The following is a 23,150-nucleotide window of genomic DNA, read 5'->3' on the forward strand; positions in this document are numbered from 1 at the left end:
TTAGCGGCATTTTCCGCTTCCACTAATTCCCCCAGTTCGGCTTTTCCCAGATTCCCTGCTGCTTCAAAATCTCGTTTCGCCCCAAGCCAGTCGGCGGACTTTGTACGAATTCTAGCTCGCTGCACAAGGGCGCCTTCAAAACCGGGTTTGAGTTTTAAGACACGGTCGAAATCTTCGACAGCCTTCAGATTCTTCCCTAAAGACAAATACGTCGCTCCCCGCTGAAATATTGTCAAGTAATTTGTTGGGTCCTTTGAAATTGCAGCATCGAAATAGGTGAGTGCGTCGCGAGGGGACCCATTTGCAAGGTGTGATTTGGCTGTAGATATAAGAGATGCAACTGGAAGATCCAAAGGAATTTCTGATGTTTGAACGCCATTCGCGGTCGAAATAATGGCAAGGAGAAACGCAACAGAGTGAAGCCGCATGATCATCGCGAAAGCGCACTCTCTAGGCGGGTCAAAGGCAAAGGAAAACACTTCAACTACCGGAATAAAGTCAAAGTCTGACACGTATCTCGAAAGAAAGCCAAGTCCATGCTCAGAATCAAACAGCGCCGGGCTGGCGAAGTGAAATAGATGATGAGATGAGGCCACGCTTTCCCTTGGGCCAATCTTATCTTATCACTTGCATTAACTAGTTAGTTAATTACATAATCGACTTGGCGTTTGGCTGACGTAAGGAATCAAAACTCAGGGATATTTCTATGATGAAGCGAGGAAGCCAGTGCCAGAGAAGGATGTGAAGGCAGGATTGCCAGACCATGTTGAATACTCCGTGGATATGCTCAGGATGTCTTGCTCGACTCATGCGGGTCAACAGGCCAAATCGCTTGAGGAACTGGAAGCGATTTTATAGTACTGGTATTTGCTTAACAATCCGAGCCGTCCCTATCGAAATGGGTATTGATTGAATTTTTGGTCTAGCCGCACCCCAGTCATTGCTAAGCCCTGCTCTTCTAAGTCGAGCCCGAAGCATTGCAGAAGAGCATGCGACGCTCTCCAGAAATCTCGCTGTCTCGTTTGAAACCGAGACTGCCAAACGAGTTGGAGAATTAACGCTAGCCGTACAAGCTCTCAAGGAATGGGATAAAGCGCAGGAGGTACGTTTGCTAGTTGATGAAACAAATATACTGGCAGATTGTATTTCTCACTGCTCTTTTAGACCATAGCAGAGCTAAACGTATTGCGTGAAGATTCTTCCACCGACCACGAGCTCCGAGAATTGGTATCTGAAGATCTTGAGACAGCCGTCTCGAGCCTTCCAACGTTGTCGAATAAGCTGAAAGAAAGTTTGGTTCCAAGGCACCCCTTTGCTGAATTCCCTTGCTTGGTTGAAATTCGACCTGGTGCGGGAGGGGCCGAGGCCAGTCTTTTCGCCTCTGAGCTGCTCCGGATGTATTTGGCAGTTTGTTCACGCCGTGGGTTTCGAACGACAATTCTTAAAAAGGATACAGAGGATGGGTACGGAAGCGGCGGTTCTGAAGATCTCCTATCCGAAGCTGTCGTGGAAATTGAAACCCCTCGGAGTTATGACATTTTTCGTACGGAGGCTGGAGTGCATCGTGTACAACGAATCCCGGCAACAGAAGCGAAAGGGCGTGTCCATACCAGCGCCGTGAGCGTAATGATCTTGCCAAGCTTCCCAGAGCAGAATGATGGCGCGCTGAATTTCGACGATCCAAATTCCGATTATTACATAAATCCCCAGGAGGTGCAATCCGAAAAGATGCGTGCTAGTGGCGCTGGGGGACAACACGTAAACAAAACGGAATCTGCCGTAAGGCTCACTCACATTCCTACCGGTACTGTTGTGGCTGTGCAGGACACTCGTTCTCAGCACGAAAATCGGAGGAAGGCATGGAGACTACTACGTTCGAAAATCGCACAGATGAGACGTGAAGCGCGAGAACAGCAACTTGTTGAATTGCGGAGGGGCATAATGGGAGGAGTTGCTAAAATGGGTCGAGGGGATAAGGTTCGGACTTACAATTTCGGACAAAATCGCTGTACGGACCATCGAAGCGGTATGACAATACACAATCTTAGCGATGTACTTGAAGGCGGCGAAGGATTGAGTAGGATTATGGAGAGCGTGAGCAACTGGCTTGTGGATCAGGAGGTCGAAGCCTTGTGCGCCGAAGAACAATCTAAACAACAAAAAGAGATACCTCCGAGGAAACTGAACACAACAGTATAGTATCAAATACTGTGACAATGATGCATATTATAAACTTGTATCGACCAGAACAGCGGGCTGAGACCCTGCGCGTCAAGCACAAAATAAACCCGGAACATGCCAGTATATTTTGCACACCGATTCCCGTCTAAAGTATATGGTTGTACATGAAAGTTATCCCAGGCTAGACATTAGAAAACTGAAAACGAACTTCTAGATATATTCTCGACCTGGATCGAGAGCGTCCAAGCCTTCCATCGTTTTCTCGTACCTAGGGCAAAGCTGAGATTAGTTTCCAAATACCGTGGATTTGCACCATAGAGCCGCAACGTGGATCAGACATACATTGTGAATACGATCCCGCCACTCAATATCAGTCTTGCTAGTCGGGGAACCGCACCAGACCAAAACGTAAGGATTCCCTCATCCTTGAATATGCTGGCCGCACATGTGAAGCTATTTTTGTAGATCTTCCTAGCCTCGATGGATTGCATTCTATTCGAGATCAGTTTGTTTGTGACTTTTGGAAAAAGAGGCACGAAATGAACGAGGGAAGGGCGGACTAACCTTGTCTTGACGGTGTCCAGCGGCTGTGTGACGTAACTTTCCGGAGCGGTTAGTCTCTTAAAAGACCGTAAAGGAGAGTTTGACATACACTGTTATTAATCCAGCGAGGCCCCCGATACTAAAGGTGCTCAAAGCGCCAAGTTTCTCACCCGGTGCAACGTACCCCTGGGCAAATTGCCGAAGGGTTGTGTAGCTACCGAATCTCGTAGCTGAATTAGCTGCTTGTCGCGCTGTCGTGGGGATAAACCCTTGAAAAAAGCCGCGAACACCGCGCTCTCGGAAAATTACGGCAGTTCCATGTAAGAAACCGCGCATTCGAGGATTACCAGATTTCCGATCATCTATTCTGTGCACTGTCAGAGTCGTGTTGACCTTGCAAGATCCAGCCATCGGCAGTTGTGGTGAGAATGTGCAGAACCACAAGGAGGACGAACAATTGCGTTTTGATACTCTCGAATGGTGTGACCGCCAGGAGGGACTCTGTGAAACCGGCACCGAAGCCTGCTAGAACAGTTCGAGGGCCAGATATCTTGCCATCCTTATCTTGGAGTAGAGATTTAAACGAGTCAAATGCAACAAAGCCTGCAGTATTTAATATCAGCTTGATGCCTCTCGGACTGGTGCAATGGATCAAACATACGAATGCCGGCTTTCAATGAATTTCCTACAATGAGCGTCGTACACCCTGCATACCATGCTTTGCCGAAAGGTGGCCAAGGTAGTTTCTTCCCGTCTGGTAGCCGGCGGTTCAATTGAGTTCTAGTTTTGGCGACTGCAATCAGAACAGTTAGGCTTGTGGGCACCATTTGGGAATCAAGCAGAACTTACATTCTGCGGGATATGTGATTGCTACGTAAACGGAATTGGTCAGCAATAAATACAGAAGCAGGCGATGAAAAACATTTACAAAGGGAGTATATTCACATATTTCGACAGCTCCAGCAGTTGATCCAGCTATAATTGACCGCAAACTGCTCGGCTTCAGCATGCACCATTAGCACGGTTCTAGGGAGCTATGACTTCAAAGCTAACCTTGGGTTTCTGATCATTATCTGAACTGTGAGGCATGGCGAAATCTTTTAAGCTGACTGCCCACTCACTTTGCTGAATGACATGGAATGGTCGAATTCAAGTCGCGAGTGCACATATACCTTTGAAAGAGGCCTTATTATAATAATCAGTTTGCTACGGAGTATCGAACTAACCGGTTAACTAACTACGGGAGCCTCTTACAGCCCAAGATGCAATTATGTTGCGGAGGACAATCCTCCGTCACGCTGAAAGATATTCCGCAATATCCTCTCACACAACTCGAGGGGCGAGAAAAGCGAAAATCAGAAGAAACGGTTTCTAGTCATTTGATGGGTCTGAGTTAACAATACAGAGTGTACACGCGCTTTGACGGCGTGAAGATCCGCACATGAATCTCAAAAACCATGTTACGTACACAAGAAATCGCTCGGAGAAAAAAAAAAAAAAAAAATTGGAGGATTTTGTAATTTTCTCGATGTGTTTTTGGGACATTTTCGTCAGCCCAGTTTTAGGAAATATCGGCAGGTATCCCGGGCTGGAGGAATTCTGAACTGGGATTGTCTGTATTTTGGATATGGGTGAAACATGACGATGCGAACATCTTTGCGCCTTTAGCGGACAGTCACGCAGCCAAGGACTTTAGCAACTGAAGGAAGCGCAAAACGATTAGAAGTGACTGGGGAGATAGATTGGCAAATCACGGTCGCCATGGAAGGAAAGTGTTGTCGTACAAATGGGGGTTAAATAACAACAAAGGACACTGAACTAAGCGCGCCGTAGACAATTACCATAGTGGCATGCTGTGTCCCATGGAAAAGAAAATCATGTCCCACAAGTTTGCCAAAACGCCTATATTCACCGATGCGCTAAATGCGAAATGGTTGCTGGTGACCAGTTAGGCGCCGTGAATAAGGAGAAATAGTGACGTCGAGTCCCAACGATATCATCTAGACTTAGCAACTGTAGTATGGTTTGGATGCGGGGGCTTTTGGGCTCCTTCGAAATGGCAATATGGTACACATTCGCAAGATGGCCGTTCAGAAAGAGCGAATGGAGCACGGAACCGTATCGCAGAATGGGACACGCAATACTAGCAAAGCGACATAGAGAATGGGGAAAACAATTTCAGGGTGTGGTGTGAGCCCCTAATGAGACCAGAGCCGGATAGGAACAAGGTGTCCAGGAAACAGAGGCGCAAGACTTAGTTTGATTGAAGTAATTTACTGAATAGGGACGTGAGCGTACAGGTTTATGAAGTTGGAGCCGTGGAGGCTGGCAAGCCGGGATTCATGCGATTGCTCTCCGGGTGATTTGCGCGGTGGCCCTGGCCGCGGCCTCCCCTGTAGGACCCGCGAGACTGTTGTCCTCGATTCGCTGCTTGCTGTCCGTGTCCACTACCAGGATGACCTTGACGACGGTGTTGGCTTTCCGAGTTAGTTGCTTGTTGCGTGGATAATGTATTACGCCCCGACGGTGCATTTGCAATAGGACGTGGGATGGTTTCGGGGGTATCATAAACGTAAAGTTTCTTGTCAATGGACGGTGGTATAGGCTGAATTTCGGTTCCCAATTCTTGTTCGATCTTGTATAGATTATAGCGATCCTCCCAACCAATAAGATTGATTGCCAGCCCAAGATGGCCAAACCGACCGGAACGACCAATTCGGTGGAGGTATGTTTCAGCATTTTTTGGGAAGTCGAAATTGATGACGACGTTGACCGCTTGAATATCAATTCCTCGAGTCAACAGGTCTGAACACACAAGGTTGCGGCACACGCCATTGCGGAAATCATGGAATACGCGATTCCGATTCTGCTGAAACATCCTTGCATGAGAATAAAAGCAAGAGTAGCCGAGCTCGGTGATCTTCTTTGCAAGCAACTCCACTCGGTTTGTAGAATTGCAAAAGATAATAGACTGATTGATTTGGAGCTTGGAAAATAGAGTATTCAGACAGTGGACCTTCTGTCTCTCTTCCACGAAGGCATAATATTGAGTGATACCCCGTAAAGTAAGTTCATCCATCAAGTTGATTTCATATGGATTCCGCATATGTTTATCCTATATATAAAATTTAATGTTCGCACACAGCGATAGGGGAAGGTGGCTTGCTTACCTTAAAAGACTTCACAATCATTGGGAAAGTCGCGCTAAACAGCATAACCTGGCGATCTTTGGGATGGAATGACAATAACTGTTCGATGACAGGCGTAAATTCCGGGGATAGAAGCTTGTCAGCTTCGTCCATCACAAAAGTTGCGCATTCGGATAAATCTGCCACGCCCTTACTCGCGAGATCAAGAATCCTCCCGGGCGTTCCGACTATGATATGGACAGTGTCATTTAATCGAATAATGTCATCCTGGAGACCAGTTCCTCCGGTGGTAACCATCACATTGATTCCGAGATGCTTTCCTAGGGTTTTGCATACTTGAGAAGTCTGAAGCGCTAACTCCCTTGTAGGAACGAGTATGAGGGCCTGTGTTTTCGATATTTTGGGGTTGGTGCGCTCTAAGGTAGGTATAACAAAAGCAGCTGTTTTTCCGGTTCCATTTTTCGCCCTGGCAAGGATATCACGCCCAGTAAGTGCAACGGGTATGGTTTCCTCTTGAATTGGAGAAGGTTTCTCGAAACCCGCCTCGAATATTCCCATCATCAATTCTCGCTTGATATAGAAGTCTTCAAATTCTAGTCCTTTGGTAGCTGTGACATCCTGCAAGTTGTCAGAACGGCAAGCTAGGCCTTATGCTCTAGGGCCATTTTTACCTCTGTTTGTGTTCTGGTATCTTTCGGAGGAAGTTTGAGCTGTTCCTTCCACTTGACTTCTGCTCCATTTTCCCTGCACTTTTCGCATTAATGCTTGTTATATGAATCGGGCAATGGACTAACCGGGGAACGAACCCTAGTCTTGTTTGATTCAGCTGAGAAGCCAGTGAATCCGCCATGGCGAGTTGAGAAATATTTGAAACACTTATCGCGTTCAAATCGATAGAAATAGGTATCGGATCGGTACCGTTTAGACCTTGGTTACGGCGGCGAATTTATCAGGGAAGAAAGGATGCTCCTAAACCGTCAAGTGGTCGAAGAAGCAAACCCACAGGTGTTATATACCTCAAAGGCAGAAATAAAAGGGTGAAAATGGCTAGAGACTGTAAGAAGAAGTATCTGAAGCTGACAATTCAAGGACGACGAAGATAAATTGTAGTGGGTAGAAGGAGCCGACCACGAGGGCTCAGATAGCCGTTCAATCAATGTATCATGTAACTAGGTAAGAACAATATTGCCAGTAGACAAGAATGGAGGAACAGGCAACTGACAATGTGAAAATAGACTAGCTTAATATGACTGATGTGAGGGAAGAGACTTTGGTTGACAGGTGCTAGATTTGAGGTTCAAAGGAAGCCAATTTGGGACTGAATTTGACATTGGTATCAAAAGATGGATGCGATCAAGCAACCAGAGCTAACTAACTAACTATTTTGGGACTAGTACATTACCTAAGTTACCTCATTAGTTAAGTGATGAGGAGTTAACTGAGTTCAGGTGAAACTCATAAAAATTAGCTAGTTAACTACTTAACTAGTTAGCTAACTAATTAGTTAAGTCTCCAATGATGGCTGTGATTTTTCCGGCCTGAGCCAGTGAGTCTCCTCACCTCATTTTTATATTGAAGTATGGAGTAATAGGTAATAGTTAATAGTGACATCAACCAACTGATTTTGCTTGTCTAACTTTTTACTTCATATACTATTATCCTTCAATTCCTGCCAATGCAACTGTTCCAACTATCCTATTGAAAGGACAGATGCGGGTGGGCCTGCAATACCCTCTGCAAATCCCCTCCATGCTTATTGAGACACTTTTTCAACAGGTAGAGGCTTTCGGGGTGTCTATTGTTGGATTAGATCACTGGATTTCAGAGATCATATCTTTACTGATCATCGAAGTATCTTACATTCCCACCTATTTGCACCTCAACACTCGATCTTGAACCAATAATAAACTTTGGTCAGAGCACATTTGTACGGAGTACTCCGCATGCTAATACCAAATAGATTTGCTACCAGCAATACTTATAGAGTACTTCTATAATTCCAAAAGGCCGGGAGTAAGCATTGTTTAATTACTAGTAATTGAATTCTAACTTACGACAGATAAACTTGGCTCTCATTATTGAAAAACAATTTAGCTTCTGGGTCTGTATGGTAACTGCGCTTGATTGAACATCGTGACGTTTAAGTCGTAACAACCCTCAAGCAATTATAGTAAGACATGTAATCAGTAGTACTTAATGGTCCAAGGGCGATAATCCAAACATGGCTGGTTCTTTATCGCATATCTTGAAAGCGTTTTGTTGCCATAACTCACTGCGCAAAAGAGATGGTAGTCTGGCCCCGTTCAGGTTCAGCAAGCCTGTCAACCCAGTTAGCATAATCTCAGAGGATTTTGTGCTCATGAAATATCCATACTCGGTAACACGAACGTCTGGTGCGACTCTAATTTCTGCTCTTGAGCCCGGAGTAATTAGAATGAACTGACGTCCCACAGATCGCCTAGCTGCGTTCATCTGTTGATACGATTTCAGCACTATGAGCAGCGAAATCAAAGTAAAGTCCGCTTGATAACGCACCAGCAGTTCAATAGTCAATTTGCGGTTCATTGAATCCATGTAAACGTCACTAGAACCTCGGTTAGGAGTTGTTTTTTCCTTCTTCTTTTTACTTGGTTGCGGTCACATAATGGACATACAATTCATCCAAGCAACGGATAGGAGATCCCATTGCTTCCCAAAGGGCTAGTAGCAGGCATATCTGGGAGTATGATTTCTCTCCACCGGACAATGTTTTGGCTCCTCTCCCAGAGCTATTTTTGGTGATATCGGGTTCCACCTACAACAAATCAGTATCACCAAGACTTGAAATTAAGATTCAAATTCGCACTTGGAGATCAAGGAGCTTGTCTTTGTGATTTGTAAGGAGCCTTCCACGGTAACTCCTTTCACTCAGCAAATATATGAACTGTGATTTGGCTCTCGACGAGATATAAGATCTGAATCCGTCCCATCTCAGCCGTCGCTCGTTCAGGGTGCTTGTGAACATCTTGAAGCAAGTTAGTCGCAACGCTATTAGTTATCTAGCTACCGGGGACTTACAAGAGCCAGCTGCTTGAAATCAGTAATTTGTCCCTGAGACCGTTCGTATTTTCCCTCTGCTTCTGCAGCAGCTGCTGCGATTTCTTCCCGAGAAGCACCCATTCTTCAAGTTATTAGCAGCAAATGATTCGGAAAGGTGCGGCCACGTACTCTCTATCATATTGTTGCGAATCTTGAGTTAGCTTTTCCAACTTTTTATCCAGACTCCTCGGGGTCTCTCCTTCGTCGATATCAACGCGCGGAGCAACCGTGCTTGCTTTCTGAGTGAAATCAAGAATTCGGGCAGCAGTCTCTTGCCGTTTTCGCTCTGTTTCGGCTCTATCCCTTTTCATGTCATCAACTCGAGCAATTGCAGCATTCTTCTCGCCAAGGGCTTTCCTTCGACGAGTCGAAATTTTCGTTTTTTCACTTTCAAGGGCGCGAACCCTTTGTTCCGCAGATGCAATTTCTAAATCTTTAGAAGCAAGTTCTCCTTTAATGGTTTTTAACTTCTCTAGTATCTCGTCATGAATAGCGATGCCTTCTTGGTACGAAGCCTCTGCCGCACGTTTGTCAGATTCAAACTCGGCTAATGAGGTTTGCAGCCCCTCAAGGCGACCATCTACGGCGGTGTCCGCTTCTATGGTTTCCTTCAACTGCTCGACAAGATCCTCAGCTTTTTGTAACTCAAGTTGTAGCTCTCGGGCCCGCCTCTCATGCTTCACAAAAGCCTGTTTGCATTTCTCAAGATTATTCTGTGCATTTCTATGCTCGCTTTCTAAATCGCGCAGGCCGTCCTTCAATGTATTTATAGTTTCTTGTTGCACTCTGTAAAAGACTAATGAGCATTATTTCCCAATATAGCATAGATTTGGAGCTTCAGAGCCATTTTACCTAATTTGTATCTCAGTATCTGTTTTCATTCGAGGCCGTCCCGTGAACGCATCCAACGGAGAATGTGTCGGATCCCCCGTTCTGGTAAAACCTAAGTGTATACCTCGTTGTTTGTCCTTGGAATCTATGCAGAAGCAGCGCCTCACGTTTTTGGGTCTTCCACCATGAAACATCACTTTAGAAGCTGCACGCACGTCTTCGATAAGAAGCATCTGTTCTATGCCGTGGTTAATGATCAGTTGCCGACGAACCAAATCATTATCAATCTATTTTCAAATAAAATGGCCATTAGCAGTATATCTAGCTTTTCCGGCACCCAAGTACGAATAAACTCACTTTAAGAACCCTCAGTGCGGTATCGAACCCTGGCGCTGGTTCATAGGCAGAAGTGTTCATATTGCCAGCTTCATTCCCAATAAAAATGGGATAGTTACTGTTGGGGGTTAGAGAGAAGAATTGATAGAAAAGTATTGGTTATATTTACCAGTTCAAACGCTGCATTATTCCAGAAAGAATACTCATGTCATGCTTGTTTGTAACAATGAACCCGTTCAACGTGTTTCCAATCGACTTTTCCAAAACTGAAGACCACTGTGGCTTGAGAAGAGTGATATGGTTTGCCAAAGGACCTACGGGTATGCGATTAAACGATTTCTCTCGTTCAATTTCTTGAAGCAACCGCTGCATATTCCCAGGGAAAACATTTTCTTGTTGCCGTCGATTTTTCATCAGTATTTGCAAAAGCTGTTCTGCTTGACTGATCTCTGCTCTTCGTTTCGAAATCGGTCTGGTTGAAATTTTGACTTTGTTTTCGGCTTCAGTTATTTCCTGTTGAAACCGAGAATAGCTTTCCTTATGGTTAGTATGGCATTTACGGGCTTCCTCAGCGACAGCTACTTGGCTTGCCAACTCGATGAGTCTCCGTGCGTTACTACCTTCACGTATGTCTTCTAATCGCTGTGTTTCTTGGGTGATCTTCTGTCCTATTTCTTCTATGCGGTTTTCCGCGGTTTTCAGTTGGTCGCGTATCGCACGTCGCTTCGCCTAAAGTAATAATCACTTGAGTACCATCCCAAATGTACCCAAATATGACTACATACCTGCGATTCATGCTGCTCCTGAACACTGCTTTCGTACTTTGATTGGATGTCCTTTCTGCTGTCGGATAAACATTCTAATTCAGACTTTGCTTCTTGAACAAGGGTTTCAGCGACCCCGTAGGCATTGTCTGCTTCCTGATAAAATCTATCGGAAGCTTCAACCTCGCCTTCTAGAGTTGTGATTTTCTCGGTTGCTTTAGCAAGTTCGTCATCAAAACTATCGCGAATCTAGGAAGAGTTAGCTGGATTCAAACAAATCGGCACCATTTAGCTGATACGAAACGTACCCGTTCTTGCTCCTCAACCTGCGCCCATGCCATTTGAGCTCGCAAGCTCCTAAGCCTCGCCCTAATGCCTTCATGTCTGTCCGATAAAGCCAGCTTCGCTCGAGCTTTATCTCTTTTTTCTTCTAGGTCCTTTAATTCACCTGAGTGAGCAGCAACTTTCGCGTTCACGTGTTCCATGGATTCTTCTATCAACTGATAATCTTGGTCAAGTTGTTCCAACTGAACTCCTTTCACAAAGAATTTGTACTTCTCAGCAGGGCTAGAAGTGCTCAAAAACTGACGAGCCATGTCCTGGGAAAGCACATTCATAGGGTTGTCAATTTGTAGCGCGAAGTAATCCGTAATCGAATCAAGGTCGCCCCTTTTTGTCGAAACTACTCGACCGGACGCGTTCTTGATTCGAAAACCGCTTGCCTTGCTTCTTGAAAAATGTCTTTCAACAATAATACAGCGACCGAATTCATGCGGCAGGTAGGCACTATCACCTTGATTTTTAATCCGAACGATAATCGTTGCAGTTCTGCACAAAATGATCAGCTTTGAGTCCTTTCCATCGCATCCCTGGGGCCGCATACTCTTTGCCCTCTTTGATAAAACTCTTCAAACTCTGGCCTCGATTCGTCGTAGAAGCTTTAGCACCCAAGCAGAGAGTCAAAGCTGTAAGCACAGCACTCTTCCCGCTTCCATTCTTGCCAACAATAAAGTTGATAAGAGGGCCAAGCTCCATAGAAAGGTGTTCATGACACATAAAATTGTAGCAATCTACGCGTTCGATTATCCCATTTTCGGCGGGCCGATTCTCTCCAAGTGTCTCATACTTATCGCGTAAGGCTTGAGTTGCGCGCTCATACCCTTCCTCGTCGCTCTCATCTGATGCAAACGTTGTGGCGGACGGGGACTTGTGTGCTTTCTCGGATGTGGACGCATTTGATAAACGCTGTCGCTTTCTCTTTATGAACCAATAATTTCATTAGTGAAACAATTATAACAGAGAACAAGTAATTGAACTACACACGCTGGTAGAGAGCAATTGAGAAGGCCCATTTGGCCGCTCAAAGACATCACGCGGTCGCTTTTCGGGGCCCATGATTTTGACAACCCATGGACATGATCAGCATATTAGAGAAAGAAGATTTGAGATCTGAGCTTAGGCTTTTGGACGCGTTGCGCGTTGCGCGTTGCGCGTTGTTGTCGAGTTAAACTTCAGAGCCGAGGTGACTAAGTTAACTAGTTAATTAACTAGTTAGTTGGCAGTTTTGTTCGGTGGGGGGTATTAACTCATTAGCTAACTAGTTACCTCCTGAGAACTTGAGTACATCTCATCTGGAGTACAGAGTATGTACAAAGTACTTAATAGGTTTTGCGCATCCGAGCAAATAATTCACAGATTTCCGTTCCATTCTATTTACATATGGGAACACGACCGAATTCGTGTTGAGTACTCCCGGAGTAACTTGCCATAGCTAAAATACATGGAGTAGTTATTTACAGACTCTTCCTGGACTAGTTAGTTTCTCCAATCATGCTGTCATGGGCTCTTCAGCCACATAGTGGAGATATGCGCCCAAAAGTTTCGTGCCCTCGACATAATTGCGTCGATCTAATTTCTCATTTGCGGAATGGGGAGCATCAGTAGAGCTACCCATGGGGAGCAAGAGCACATTTTTGCCCGTGGCCTCTTCGAAGGTCAATGTAATCGGAATACTATCGTTTGTTAGTCATTCCTCGATCTTCTAATTATACGGAGCCGGGGAAAAAACATAACCCATACCTTCCACCCTCGCGTATCATATCCGGGACGACGTTAAACACTTGTTCCACCGCCTTGCTGGCAGCTTCGAAATTCCAATGTTTGGGACTGGCAACCCACCATTTCCCGTCATGAATAAGAGACACCTGCGCAGTGTTTTTGCTGTTCAACTTTGCGAACTCCGCGTTGATATACTCGGTGACAAGTCTGGTCACATCTTCGCTTTGCATGTTAGGTACCGTTCGAATGGAAAATTTTCCATTAACTTTAGCAGGAATTACTGTTTTCGCGCCGGGTGCGTAGTATGCACCCTCAATTCCATGGATTGAGAGAGAAGGGAATCTCCATCGACGCATAAGAGTTTGTTCTTTGCTTGAAAAAATAGAGGTTTGACTGCCCAATGATTCATGGAAATCATCCATTGAATAGCTGATGGCGTCATATAAATCTTTTTCGTCCTCCGTTACAGGTGCCACGAGATCCGCGATCCCTGGAATGAGAATGTTTCCTTGCGGATCAACTAGTCGTGAAAGAAGGGTCACCAAATCAACCATTGGCTCGTGTGCCGTTCCACCAAAAACACCGCTGTGCAAGTCCTGGCCGGGGCCAGAAACCGACAAAGCGTAGTAGTTACAACCTCGAAGGCCGTATGTCAAACACGGTTTCTCGGTTCCTAACCAGTAGTTATCGGAGATGCACACGGCATCGGCGTCTTTGAAATACTTCTTGCCCTCTGCCTTGACAAATTCCTCCAAGCCCAGCGAACCAAATTCTTCCATGCCTTCGAAGCAGCAGAGGAGGTTGACGGGGAATTCGATTCCGGCCTTTTTATGCGCCTCGATCACATTAATCCAACCTAGAACAGGGCCTTTGTCATCAGTACTGCCACGGCCGTACATTCTTCCCTTGTCATCAACAGTAAGGGTAAAAGGGTCTGTGGCCCATCCATCATCCTTTGCAGCAGGTTGCACATCATAATGCCCATAGACAAGGATTGTGCGTTTGTTCTTATCGTTGCCATAGCGGGCTAGGACAACGGGCGGGAGATCTAAATGTTCCCTTCCGTGCTCTTTCCCCAAAGGGCGCAGTTCTACTTCGGCGCCGAGAGCTTCGAGCTCCGAAACAAGGAAATGGGCCATCTGCAATAACGCCGATTATGTAAAAAGAGTCTCGTTGTAGATTTTGCTATTCGACACGGATGGCTTACCCTAACAACATCTCCTCTCCTCTCATCTTGGGCTGAAACTGAGGGGATTTCAACCGCCTTTCGCAACCCTGCAGCTAGGGTTAGTCTAGGCTCAGATTGTAGCTTGTCCCTATAGGCTATGGGTCTGCTAACGGTCGATAAAGGATTCGGCGAGGTTATCAACCCTGAACCGCAGGTCAGCTACAAAATCACAACGATACGTTTCAGGACGAAAACAGACTCTTTGAAGTATGGCTCGAGTTGAGGTGCCATGTTAGCGTCCCTTGATATTGCCGTAGTACGATCGTAACTGGAAAGGGTGCTTGAAAGGTAATGAATTGTGAAAATAATTGGGATTCGGTTTGAAGACGAGCGGATGCTTATTCTGATATCTACCGCGAAGCAGAGGAGAAAAGCGACGTCTGATCAAGCATGCACTTGAAAAAGCAAAAGAGGGGTTGGTGGGGGGCATTGAAAGGATGGATAATGGCTAGATGCGGAAAGAGAGGGCAAACTCCTAGTTAACGAGTTCACTGATGAGGGGGTGGAAATCAAACGGAGTTTGAAGAGAGTTCCTGGCGGTTCCTCGGAGTTTTTTTTATTCTAATTTGGCTGTGGAGGACTCAAAAGGCTCTCGGAAGAATGTGAATTTATTCCGGGCAGCCTGCCAATCGAAGTCCTCAATATTATCTGTTCGGACTACGAGGGTCGGGGAGCTCCCATGCCTCCTCCTTGAACGGAGTTGAAAGTATGTAACCATACCTATTAATGGTTACGCCTCGCTCTCTATCCGAAATGCGCAGCAGCACCCTCGGACTCATGATTACTATCGCATTTCCGCGACATGGAATATGGCGGAACACAAACGTGAGCCCGCAAGGAAAGCGAGAACAGAAGTACAACGATAGAATTTACTTTGCAGACCTCTGTTATAATTGGCGAAAAGTCGTCATTGAAAGGTGCGCTAATAACGAAATGAAACTTCGCCCTCTAGTCTTCGAATAATATAACTACAGGAAGGCAAGTAGAAAACATATGGAGTATTTGGGGATGCTGGTGCATTTTCAAAATGAAAAGCGAAGAAGAGCTCACTCCGACTCGACGAAGTCGTTGAGCTAACCTCGCTCTGACCGGTCTTCCGAATTGGAGACTAAAACATGCCACAAGTTATCGCAATTATTCCTGAACCCCGTAGCATTTCCTGAGGTGCTCTCTAAAAGTCACCGATCTTTCGCCCAAACCTCTTTCCGCAACTCCCGGTCCTCTCGTGCGATTGTTCGCTTGACACCCCAGCGCGACTTAACCGCTTCCAGCACTTGCTTCTGAATTGCTTTCTTTTCGGGGCTCGCTTCGCATACCATCCCGACAAACAGGGGGCTGCAACCGAAACGTTTGGCTAGTTTTCCCCGGCTCCAGACCATCGGATCTTGCAATCGCAACCGACGTATCTCCTCGATATCTTTCGCCATCAGAAGGTCTCTCTTAGCGGATGGCCGTTTAAACACCAGGGGGAGGTTTCCAACGCTGCTAGACACACCAAGGTCGGAATCAGACCGTAATTTTCGCCGTGCATCGTTGGGCGGGAGGAACTTAGTCGGGGTCTGATATGTGGAGGGCGCGCTTGAGGGAGGGTTGTAGATGATGTGGTCATAGTCTTGGGCGGGGGGGTGTCCAAACGATGCATCAGGCCGGATCCGTAAACGTTGCTTTAAGCGACGATAAGTTGATTGATTCCTTTGAACCAAGAGCGAGGTCGATTCGGAACAGAACGGTAGAAGGAAAGGCAGGTTCAAAACCGGACGCCTGGGAATTATAACTGGGGAAGTCATAACTTTGGTATTGCAATGCTGTTTCTAGAGTATCAGAGAGTCTGTTAAAAGGGAAGAAGCCGGAGAACTCACTCCTTGTCTCACAACACAGTTTGCTCAGATTAGGGTAATGTCATAAAGTTGAACAAGAAAACCAATCCCAAACAAGGGATAGAATTGGGCAACAGAAATATTGCCAATGGTCAGTGACAACGGCAGCTCCAACTCCCTATATAGGTCGTTTTTGGCAGGCTGGTAGGCTGAGCAGAAATTGTTCATCGCAATGGAGCTGACTAAGTAACTAGTTAGTTAACAAGGTAGGTAGCTAGTTAACTAGTTAACTAGTGGCTACCTGCTGGAACATAGTTAATCCGTGCGCTAACTATGTACCTAGTTAGTTAACTTTAGGCAGTCGTCCATTTCATCGCTGCCTTTAGCGTTGAGGAAGCGACCATCTTAGTGACCTTACTAACCTTCCTGACATCTCACTGAGGATAATGCCCAAATCCAGGGTCCCGACTGAACAGCCCAAGTGCAACTGCAAAGCACCTTTATCTCTACCGCTTGTCGACATCGGATTAAACTGAGAACTTCCCTAAAGATCCCCCGATATCTATCAAGGCTACCCAAACGTCACTTCCGTAAAGCACCTACAAGTTACCCACCCAACACATATTCGTATTTACCTCCTATTGCCCTAGCCTTAACTCGTGAGCCCAGCGAAAAATTTATACTGATGGTTGCCCGCCTGATCGATGGCTGGAACCTCTACGGCTTGCCAGGAGACCATTTCCAAACCCACACCTTCCCGGCATGACAACCACCCCGTCCGAAATGCTGAAGCAACAGACAAATATATTGAATCAGCGCAAATTGCTGGCTCAGTAATAGCAGACAAAATGGTGCCTCTGCCTCAAAATTCACCTCTCGGCTCTAGAAGTCCTCCGTCGCCTCTAAACAATCTCGATTCGGCAAGACCTTCCTCTAATATATCCTCCCGTGGCACGAAACATCCCTATATGATTCCGTCCTCTCCCGGCCGGCAATATCCACCATCTCCTCGTATTCATTCGCCGGCATCGTCTCAGATCTTCGAACGCAGCGTCCAAGAGGATATTGGGCCCTCGCAAACCTCCCCTGCGATACCTTCCCATATTATGACCGAGAACCATATTCCCCCAATTCTTGATGCCTCCTCCGCCGCGTTAACTGATGACCGGCTAGATCCGGACTCAGTTGAAATTGTGACCCATAGCTTTCACCAACCTGCTTCTTTAGCTGTCATTGGTAGCGGGCAGCTGGACTATCCATTACCAACGACCTGCCATGATGATGCGAATCCACCACGTATCACGGACACGGATGATTCTATGTCAAATTATGGGGCCCCGCATGATCCTACCGACGTTCGGCGTCTGAGCTTCGTGTCATTTGCAGACGTTGTCCATGGCGAACTCGCCGAAACCGCTGACCACCTTTCCGCGAGAGATTCTATCTATATGGCAGGCTTGAATATCCTTGGGTCAAGAAATAGATCCCCATCTCCTCTACACTCTCCAATATCCTCTTCACACGGACGTGGTCCATCACCTCCGACTAGTATGACGCCTGATTTTGAAGCCAGAGAAATGTCGCCACAGCACAAGGGAAAGGGTCCTGGTAGCCCAACTCTCGGCTCACCTAGTGTAGCAACGGGGACGGTTAGTGCTACCGAACTCAACGTTGAAACTATGAGACAAGCTCTACGTAGGACGGAAAGTGGAGACCTTGGAGCATTCAAAAGCCAGCCGGCCAGCGCTGTGGGGAGTGGCAATACTTTTTCTGATCGCTCAAACAAGTAAAACTTGCATTCTTTCATCTGTGTGATCCTGAAAAGATCCTTTTGCTTACATTGTTTTGTAATGAAGCAATTATGCCGCTTTATCTACAGTTGTAAGTTCTGTTGTTAAGTCTTCTTTCTCTAGGATTTCTCATTGACCTTCGTACGTGGGCAAGCGAGCGGAGATTTGGGAATGTAGTGTATCAACATTTATCTTTTATGGCCAACCGTGTTAACCTGCCTTTCTTTTCATTTCTACCCGTTATTAGATGTCCCAACTGGGAGATATTCCTGTTGAAGTTGATTCATCAGGCCATCAAATTAAATATTTCACCCTGCTCGAAGTTTTACCTATTTAACAAAATCTGTCGCTGTAAATACGAACATCAGAGGCGGAAATCTATGGCGTAAAATCCTGAGCATTTTGCGCGGCGTCAAGTGCATGATCAATGGCCAATTCAAGCTCGCGTATTTCCTCTAGGCCGACGCTGATTCTGACTAGATCAGAAGCTACACCGAACGATTGGGCCTGTATTGATTTGTACCATTAGTATAAAAGACACTCAGTATTATAGGGATCCATATACCCATTCCAGTTCGCCATAATGGGCTAGCAATGTATAAGGCGAGCTATAATGTTACGTTAATTTGAAAATTACACAACAATAAAGTAATCTCTGTCGGCATTCAACAAACCTGAGTGTAAAATTAGTGCCTAAACTCGGTCCTTTCATCACGTTAAGGGCATCAAAAAATGCAATTGCTGCGCTTGTCGAGTGAAAAGTGACAGAAAACAATCCCCCGTAGCCTCCGTTCTGGTTTCGACATCTGTCATATAAAGGCCTTGTCGGGTTATATTTCGGGTAATATAGTTCTTTAACTGGAAGTAGGTCAGAGCAGGAAGGACTGAAGCCGTGAAAATATTCATACCCAATGGAGACGCCTTTAATCGTGCGGTTAGGGCTTCCGCTGACGCATTAATCCTCTCGATACGGGAAACAAAATCACGGCTGTTTCGTTCCAGGAATATTGCATCCTCGGCCCAATAATTATCTTCATATTCACTTTCGAGGGTACCCCTCAGCGCCTGAAAGTACCGGCCATGGGGATTATAGACAGCGCTTCCGCCCATTACATTGCTGTCACCACTAAATATTTTTGTGAGACTGCTGACCACGATATCGGCGTAGGGCAAAACGTTGACGTTAATGAAATTGCCAACGGACTCGTCAACGACAACAGCGAAATCGTACGTGGAAGCTAACCTGCAAATCCGCTCGAGATCAGGGGAGTTCAACAGCGGATTACCAGGAAATTCAGTAAACAATGCTAGAAACCTCTCCCCTGATCTCAGACGGTGTTCGAGATCATCGAGATCATCGGGGGAACCATGGCCATAAAAAAGCACACCAGGACCCCATTTTTCCAAGATTTTCAAAGTGTCGATATAAGGAAAACCAAAACAAACGCTTTTTAGCTGCCCACGAGCCTTCATCAGTATCTGATGAGTGTTAAATATTGAACTCATCCCAGTAGGATACAAATAAACGTGGTCGTCACAAAGGCCGGCAATTCGTCCGCCGACTGAAGAGGCATTAAGAGCTTCTGTGAGCTCAACATTTGCAGTGAGGGAGCCCGCGATTCTTCTTTTCACGGCCAACTTTGCATTGCTGGCCAACAATGGACCTAGATTCCGTCCGAACCGCTCCTCGATAAACTGATCAAACTCACGACCTTCAGAGCGGGGGCTTCTCGCAGCGAACGAGGATATTTGCCCTTCGGGTGCTGCCTCGTGAACTGTGTTCGATCGGCGCTCGCACCGCTGATATCTCTTAGGTCCTTTATAGAAACCCTGGCCTTTAGTGTAGCAATCCTGAATGGAATATCCATCTGAAAGCAGTTTTAGATAGAACTCGCTACGGCGGCTGGATATACCGTCACCACTATGCTGCCACACTTGTCTAGCGATATGATTATGCGCCCTCGGAAATAAAACGCAGCAAAGCTTGGAAGTCAGACTCGACTGTTGCTCGTCGCTCAAAACCATCGAGGACATAGGCGGTACTATAACCAAGTCCACGATGCGAATTGTTTTATGCTCATCAGAAGGGAGCCTCGACAGCATAAATTCACGACATCGAGATCCGGTTTTGAATGACGGGAATAACATGGCCATCTCATCCCCCATTCCCAACTCGAAGAATGATTTCTGAGCTCAATTCCTCGATGCTGTTGTGAATGAAGAACCGTGGATAGCCTGTACTCATAGCATTAAGAACCCAATTCTGGCCTTCTTCATAGCCCACATTCGCCTTCCATGTCGGGAGTGATACGCTGACAGCCTAGGGCGCCAGAGGTTAGTATCATTGTAAAGGCTATCGCGTGAAAAGAAATAAAAAGAGAAAGAAGAGGGAATGGATTGGAAAGGTGATTGGAGCAGTACTCCATCCAGTAAACTGCATTGGTATCAAAGTGTGAGAGACACGATTATAGATGAATCACACGAAGAGGACTGAAGAACAAGGCGCGATGACTCCAACAGATTTCTTAACATACATGGGACGTGTCCGGTGGAATTGCCTCTCCTAATTGCAATGGCCGGGGCATCGTCAAAGATGTCTAAGGTATGAAGAACGATAGGGGGTAGAGGAGGACAGGGCAAAGTATGAGGAGGAAAGCCTGAGGAAAGAAGTTGCAAGAGCTCTGATTTCCCGTCAGCTCTTAACTGATAAGATAAGATAACTAACTAACTAGTTAACTTAGTTAGTTAGCAACAAAATTCGAACTCGGATCCTTGGCGTTGACGGAAAATTATCTTCATATATCAAATGCGACCAACGATCCGAACATTCCGCTTGACATCAGCACTTCAAGTCATTTTCGCTGTAATTGCGACCTCCAGTTTCCGCGCGTATGTCTATCCCAAATGCGAAAAGAAGGAAGTTAGCCGATGAGGCCGGAAATCGCAGTGAACGAAGCGCCGGTAGCGATGAACACGAAGCGCCGATATCTGACCGAAATGGGTTACAATCCGTTCATCCGCACGCGGTAGCTTCTATTGCAGAAGTAGCTGCCGCAAGCGGGCAATTCAAATCTAATCTGTTTAAATTGCAGGTTGACGAATTGCTTGCCCAGCTCCGACCCGATTATGGGAAACAGCTCAGTTTTGTTGACCAACACTTACGGCGCCTTAAAAGCATCATCGAAGAGATTCCTGGAATTTCCGGCAAGTCAATAACCGAGGCCGAAATCTACTTGCGCCAAAGAGCAGGAGTTACGATCCCTTTTCCTAAGCCAGGGCCTCGAGACGATGTCAAATACGTGCTAGAGTACGCTAGACCTACAAATATCAACGTCGTTGGGAGTTTTGCCCTGAAGACCGCGGCGAAAGACCTTAAAAATGCCACAGTTGATCTAGCGGTCACTATTCCCAAGGCCATTATACAAAAGAAAGACTACCTCGATTACCGATACCTCTACAAGCGTGCTTATTATATTGCATGCATAGCCACCGGAATCAAGATTTCCAACGAAGCCGGTTTTAATATCAGCTATGCTTATCAAGACGACGATCGATTGCGGCCCATTGTTCTCGTCCAGCTTATGGAACCAGGCGGCGACCCTAGCCACCCGAAGGTAATAGTTCGCATTCTTACAGCGATCGAAGATGGTACCTTCCCAATGATTCAAACTATGCCCACCAAGGATACCCTGCGGCAGATTATATTCAACGAAAGCAAACTCGGCTTATCGAATGAATCATTATGGTTCACCTTCTTCTATAACTCTGCGCTTCGCTCGGAATCCTGCATTACGGCATACTTGAAGGTTCTTCACGGTGCAGCCACCAAATGCCCGGCTTTCCGAGATGCCTGTATTCTGGGGCGAACTTGGCTCTGTCAGCGAGGATTCGGCACGTCCATTGTTCAAGGTGGATTTGGCCACTTTGAATGGTCCGTCCTTCTAGCACTGCTCTTAGAGACCGGGCGCCCCAATGGAAAGCCACTGCTTTCAATGAGCTACAGCTCTTACCAAATATTCAAGGCCATGGTGCAATTCCTTTCAGAAAGGGATCTTACAACCCCGGTCGTACTCTTTAATGCAGAAGTACCACATAATATGTCGTCCGGCACCAATCCTATTCTGTTCGATGGCAAACGTGGTATGAATATATGTTTCAAGATGACCAGTTGGTCCTACCAATTACTTCGCCATGAATCCATTACAACTCTTAGGATGTTGAATGATACTGATTCTGATCATTTCGATAATATTTTTATACATCAAGTGGAACTTCCTTTGTGCAGATTCGACGAGTGCCTTAAGTTGAGCCCTCGTCCAAACAAGTGGAACGCGTTTGATAATTTCTCTTACTTTCGCTCCATCCACGATGTTCTTACGAAAGCTCTGGGAAATAGGATCAAACTCATATATATCTTTTGCGATGGTATCCTTCCGTGGTCTGTTCACTCCAGTGCAGATGACAACGATGGTATTAACCAGTTGAACGTGGGTTTGCTATTTTGCCCGAAGAACCGATACCGAATCGTTGATCGTGGCCCTGTGGCAGAGAATAAAGGAGCGTCTAACGATTTTCGAAATTTTTGGGGTCCTAAAGCTGAGTTGAGGCGATTCAAAGACGGCACAATCGCGGAAAGTATAGTATGGTCTGAACAACAAAGCGACGGTTCGATCATGCGTCAAATAATCACTCACGCTCTTTACCGACATTTTGACTTGGGATCTGATGACATCTGTTTCAGGGGGTTAAACTTTGAGGAATCGCCGAATATCAGAGATATAACACAACCTACCGCATCGTTTCAACCTGTCCTTGACGCGTTCGAGTCTCTCGAAAGTAAGCTCCGCAACCTCAAGGGTTTACCCCTTACTTTCCGTCAACTCTTCGCCGCTAGCTCTGTCCTGCGATATTCATCACTTCATGTCCCAACAATCGAAAGCGGTTATTCTACAGTTATAGACGTGATAATTCAATTTGAAGGGTCATCTCGCTGGCCTGATGATCTCGCAGCGATCCAGGTTACGAAAATATCATTCCTAATAAGGATCGGAGAGTTATTGGAACTTAGCGAGGGAGACGTATCATGTAAGGTGGGTTTGGAAGACAAAACCAGCCGAATCCAAAACGCAGCATTTCTCGACATCAGCTTCTCCTCCGCTATCACTTTCCGTCTTCGTATATACCATGAAGACGAACGGCTTTTGTTGGAGAAACACTTGAGAGATCCGAATATGGAAAGTTGGGAAAGAGAAGAGTTTGCTTCTGCACTTGTAGCCTACAAACGACTATTCGTTCAACAGATTCAGCATACGCTGGCGATTCAAATCCTCGCTACCAAATTTCCATTGCTGTCACCTACTATACGCGCATTCAAA

General features: G+C 46.0%; 9 protein-coding genes across 9 annotated transcripts; 3 read left to right on the top strand and 6 right to left on the bottom strand.

Annotated features, from left to right (window-relative positions):
* Nucleotides 1–792: 792 nt before the first annotated feature.
* On the top strand, nt 793–2,199 carry UREG_06978 (uncharacterized protein; the record flags this gene model as incomplete). The annotated part of the gene is made up of 3 exons (XM_002583965.1): nt 793–857; nt 964–1,102; nt 1,165–2,199. 3 exons carry the CDS (start codon nt 793–795, stop codon nt 2,197–2,199), a joined length of 1,239 nt encoding a protein of 412 aa, XP_002584011.1.
* Nucleotides 2,200–2,391: 192 nt separating this feature from the next.
* On the bottom strand, nt 2,392–3,733 carry UREG_06979 (tricarboxylate transport protein; the record flags this gene model as incomplete). Its single annotated transcript, XM_002583966.1, has 7 exons — nt 2,392–2,449; nt 2,524–2,673; nt 2,746–2,781; nt 2,834–3,091; nt 3,180–3,327; nt 3,386–3,517; nt 3,670–3,733. The coding sequence occupies 7 exons, from the start codon at nt 3,731–3,733 to the stop codon at nt 2,392–2,394; spliced, it is 846 nt and encodes a 281-aa protein (XP_002584012.1).
* A 1,293-nt stretch (nt 3,734–5,026) lies between these two features.
* UREG_06980 (uncharacterized protein) lies at nt 5,027–6,723 on the bottom strand (the record flags this gene model as incomplete). Its single annotated transcript, XM_002583967.1, has 4 exons — nt 5,027–5,839; nt 5,895–6,491; nt 6,545–6,617; nt 6,668–6,723. 4 exons carry the CDS (start codon nt 6,721–6,723, stop codon nt 5,027–5,029), a joined length of 1,539 nt encoding a protein of 512 aa, XP_002584013.1.
* A 1,459-nt stretch (nt 6,724–8,182) lies between these two features.
* Nucleotides 8,183–12,277, bottom strand: UREG_06981 (uncharacterized protein; the record flags this gene model as incomplete). The annotated part of the gene is made up of 13 exons (XM_002583968.1): nt 8,183–8,191; nt 8,409–8,457; nt 8,528–8,667; nt 8,719–8,877; nt 8,931–9,033; nt 9,081–9,735; nt 9,907–10,069; nt 10,140–10,236; nt 10,288–10,655; nt 10,904–11,131; nt 11,191–11,710; nt 11,766–12,139; nt 12,206–12,277. The coding sequence occupies 13 exons, from the start codon at nt 12,275–12,277 to the stop codon at nt 8,183–8,185; spliced, it is 2,937 nt and encodes a 978-aa protein (XP_002584014.1).
* Nucleotides 12,278–12,710: 433 nt separating this feature from the next.
* UREG_06982 (uncharacterized protein) lies at nt 12,711–14,399 on the bottom strand (the record flags this gene model as incomplete). Its single annotated transcript, XM_002583969.1, has 5 exons — nt 12,711–12,894; nt 12,962–14,079; nt 14,148–14,215; nt 14,280–14,311; nt 14,368–14,399. 5 exons carry the CDS (start codon nt 14,397–14,399, stop codon nt 12,711–12,713), a joined length of 1,434 nt encoding a protein of 477 aa, XP_002584015.1.
* A 513-nt stretch (nt 14,400–14,912) lies between these two features.
* On the bottom strand, nt 14,913–15,955 carry UREG_06983 (uncharacterized protein; the record flags this gene model as incomplete). Its single annotated transcript, XM_002583970.1, has 3 exons — nt 14,913–15,116; nt 15,247–15,276; nt 15,368–15,955. 3 exons carry the CDS (start codon nt 15,953–15,955, stop codon nt 14,913–14,915), a joined length of 822 nt encoding a protein of 273 aa, XP_002584016.1.
* An 878-nt stretch (nt 15,956–16,833) lies between these two features.
* On the top strand, nt 16,834–17,775 carry UREG_06984 (uncharacterized protein; the record flags this gene model as incomplete). Its single annotated transcript, XM_002583971.1, has 1 exon — nt 16,834–17,775. The coding sequence occupies one exon, from the start codon at nt 16,834–16,836 to the stop codon at nt 17,773–17,775; it is 942 nt and encodes a 313-aa protein (XP_002584017.1).
* A 378-nt stretch (nt 17,776–18,153) lies between these two features.
* Nucleotides 18,154–19,929, bottom strand: UREG_06985 (cystathionine gamma-synthase; the record flags this gene model as incomplete). The annotated part of the gene is made up of 4 exons (XM_002583972.1): nt 18,154–18,282; nt 18,341–18,383; nt 18,450–18,633; nt 18,684–19,929. The coding sequence occupies 4 exons, from the start codon at nt 19,927–19,929 to the stop codon at nt 18,154–18,156; spliced, it is 1,602 nt and encodes a 533-aa protein (XP_002584018.1).
* A 418-nt stretch (nt 19,930–20,347) lies between these two features.
* UREG_06986 (uncharacterized protein) lies at nt 20,348–22,843 on the top strand (the record flags this gene model as incomplete). The annotated part of the gene is made up of 4 exons (XM_002583973.1): nt 20,348–20,377; nt 20,521–20,664; nt 20,868–22,611; nt 22,794–22,843. 4 exons carry the CDS (start codon nt 20,348–20,350, stop codon nt 22,841–22,843), a joined length of 1,968 nt encoding a protein of 655 aa, XP_002584019.1.
* Nucleotides 22,844–23,150: the final 307 nt, after the last annotated feature.

Source organism: Uncinocarpus reesii, genomic scaffold, assembly GCF_000003515.1.
Source record: "Uncinocarpus reesii 1704 scaffold_4 genomic scaffold, whole genome shotgun sequence".
NCBI classification, from domain to species: Eukaryota; Fungi; Ascomycota; class Eurotiomycetes; order Onygenales; family Onygenaceae; genus Uncinocarpus; species Uncinocarpus reesii.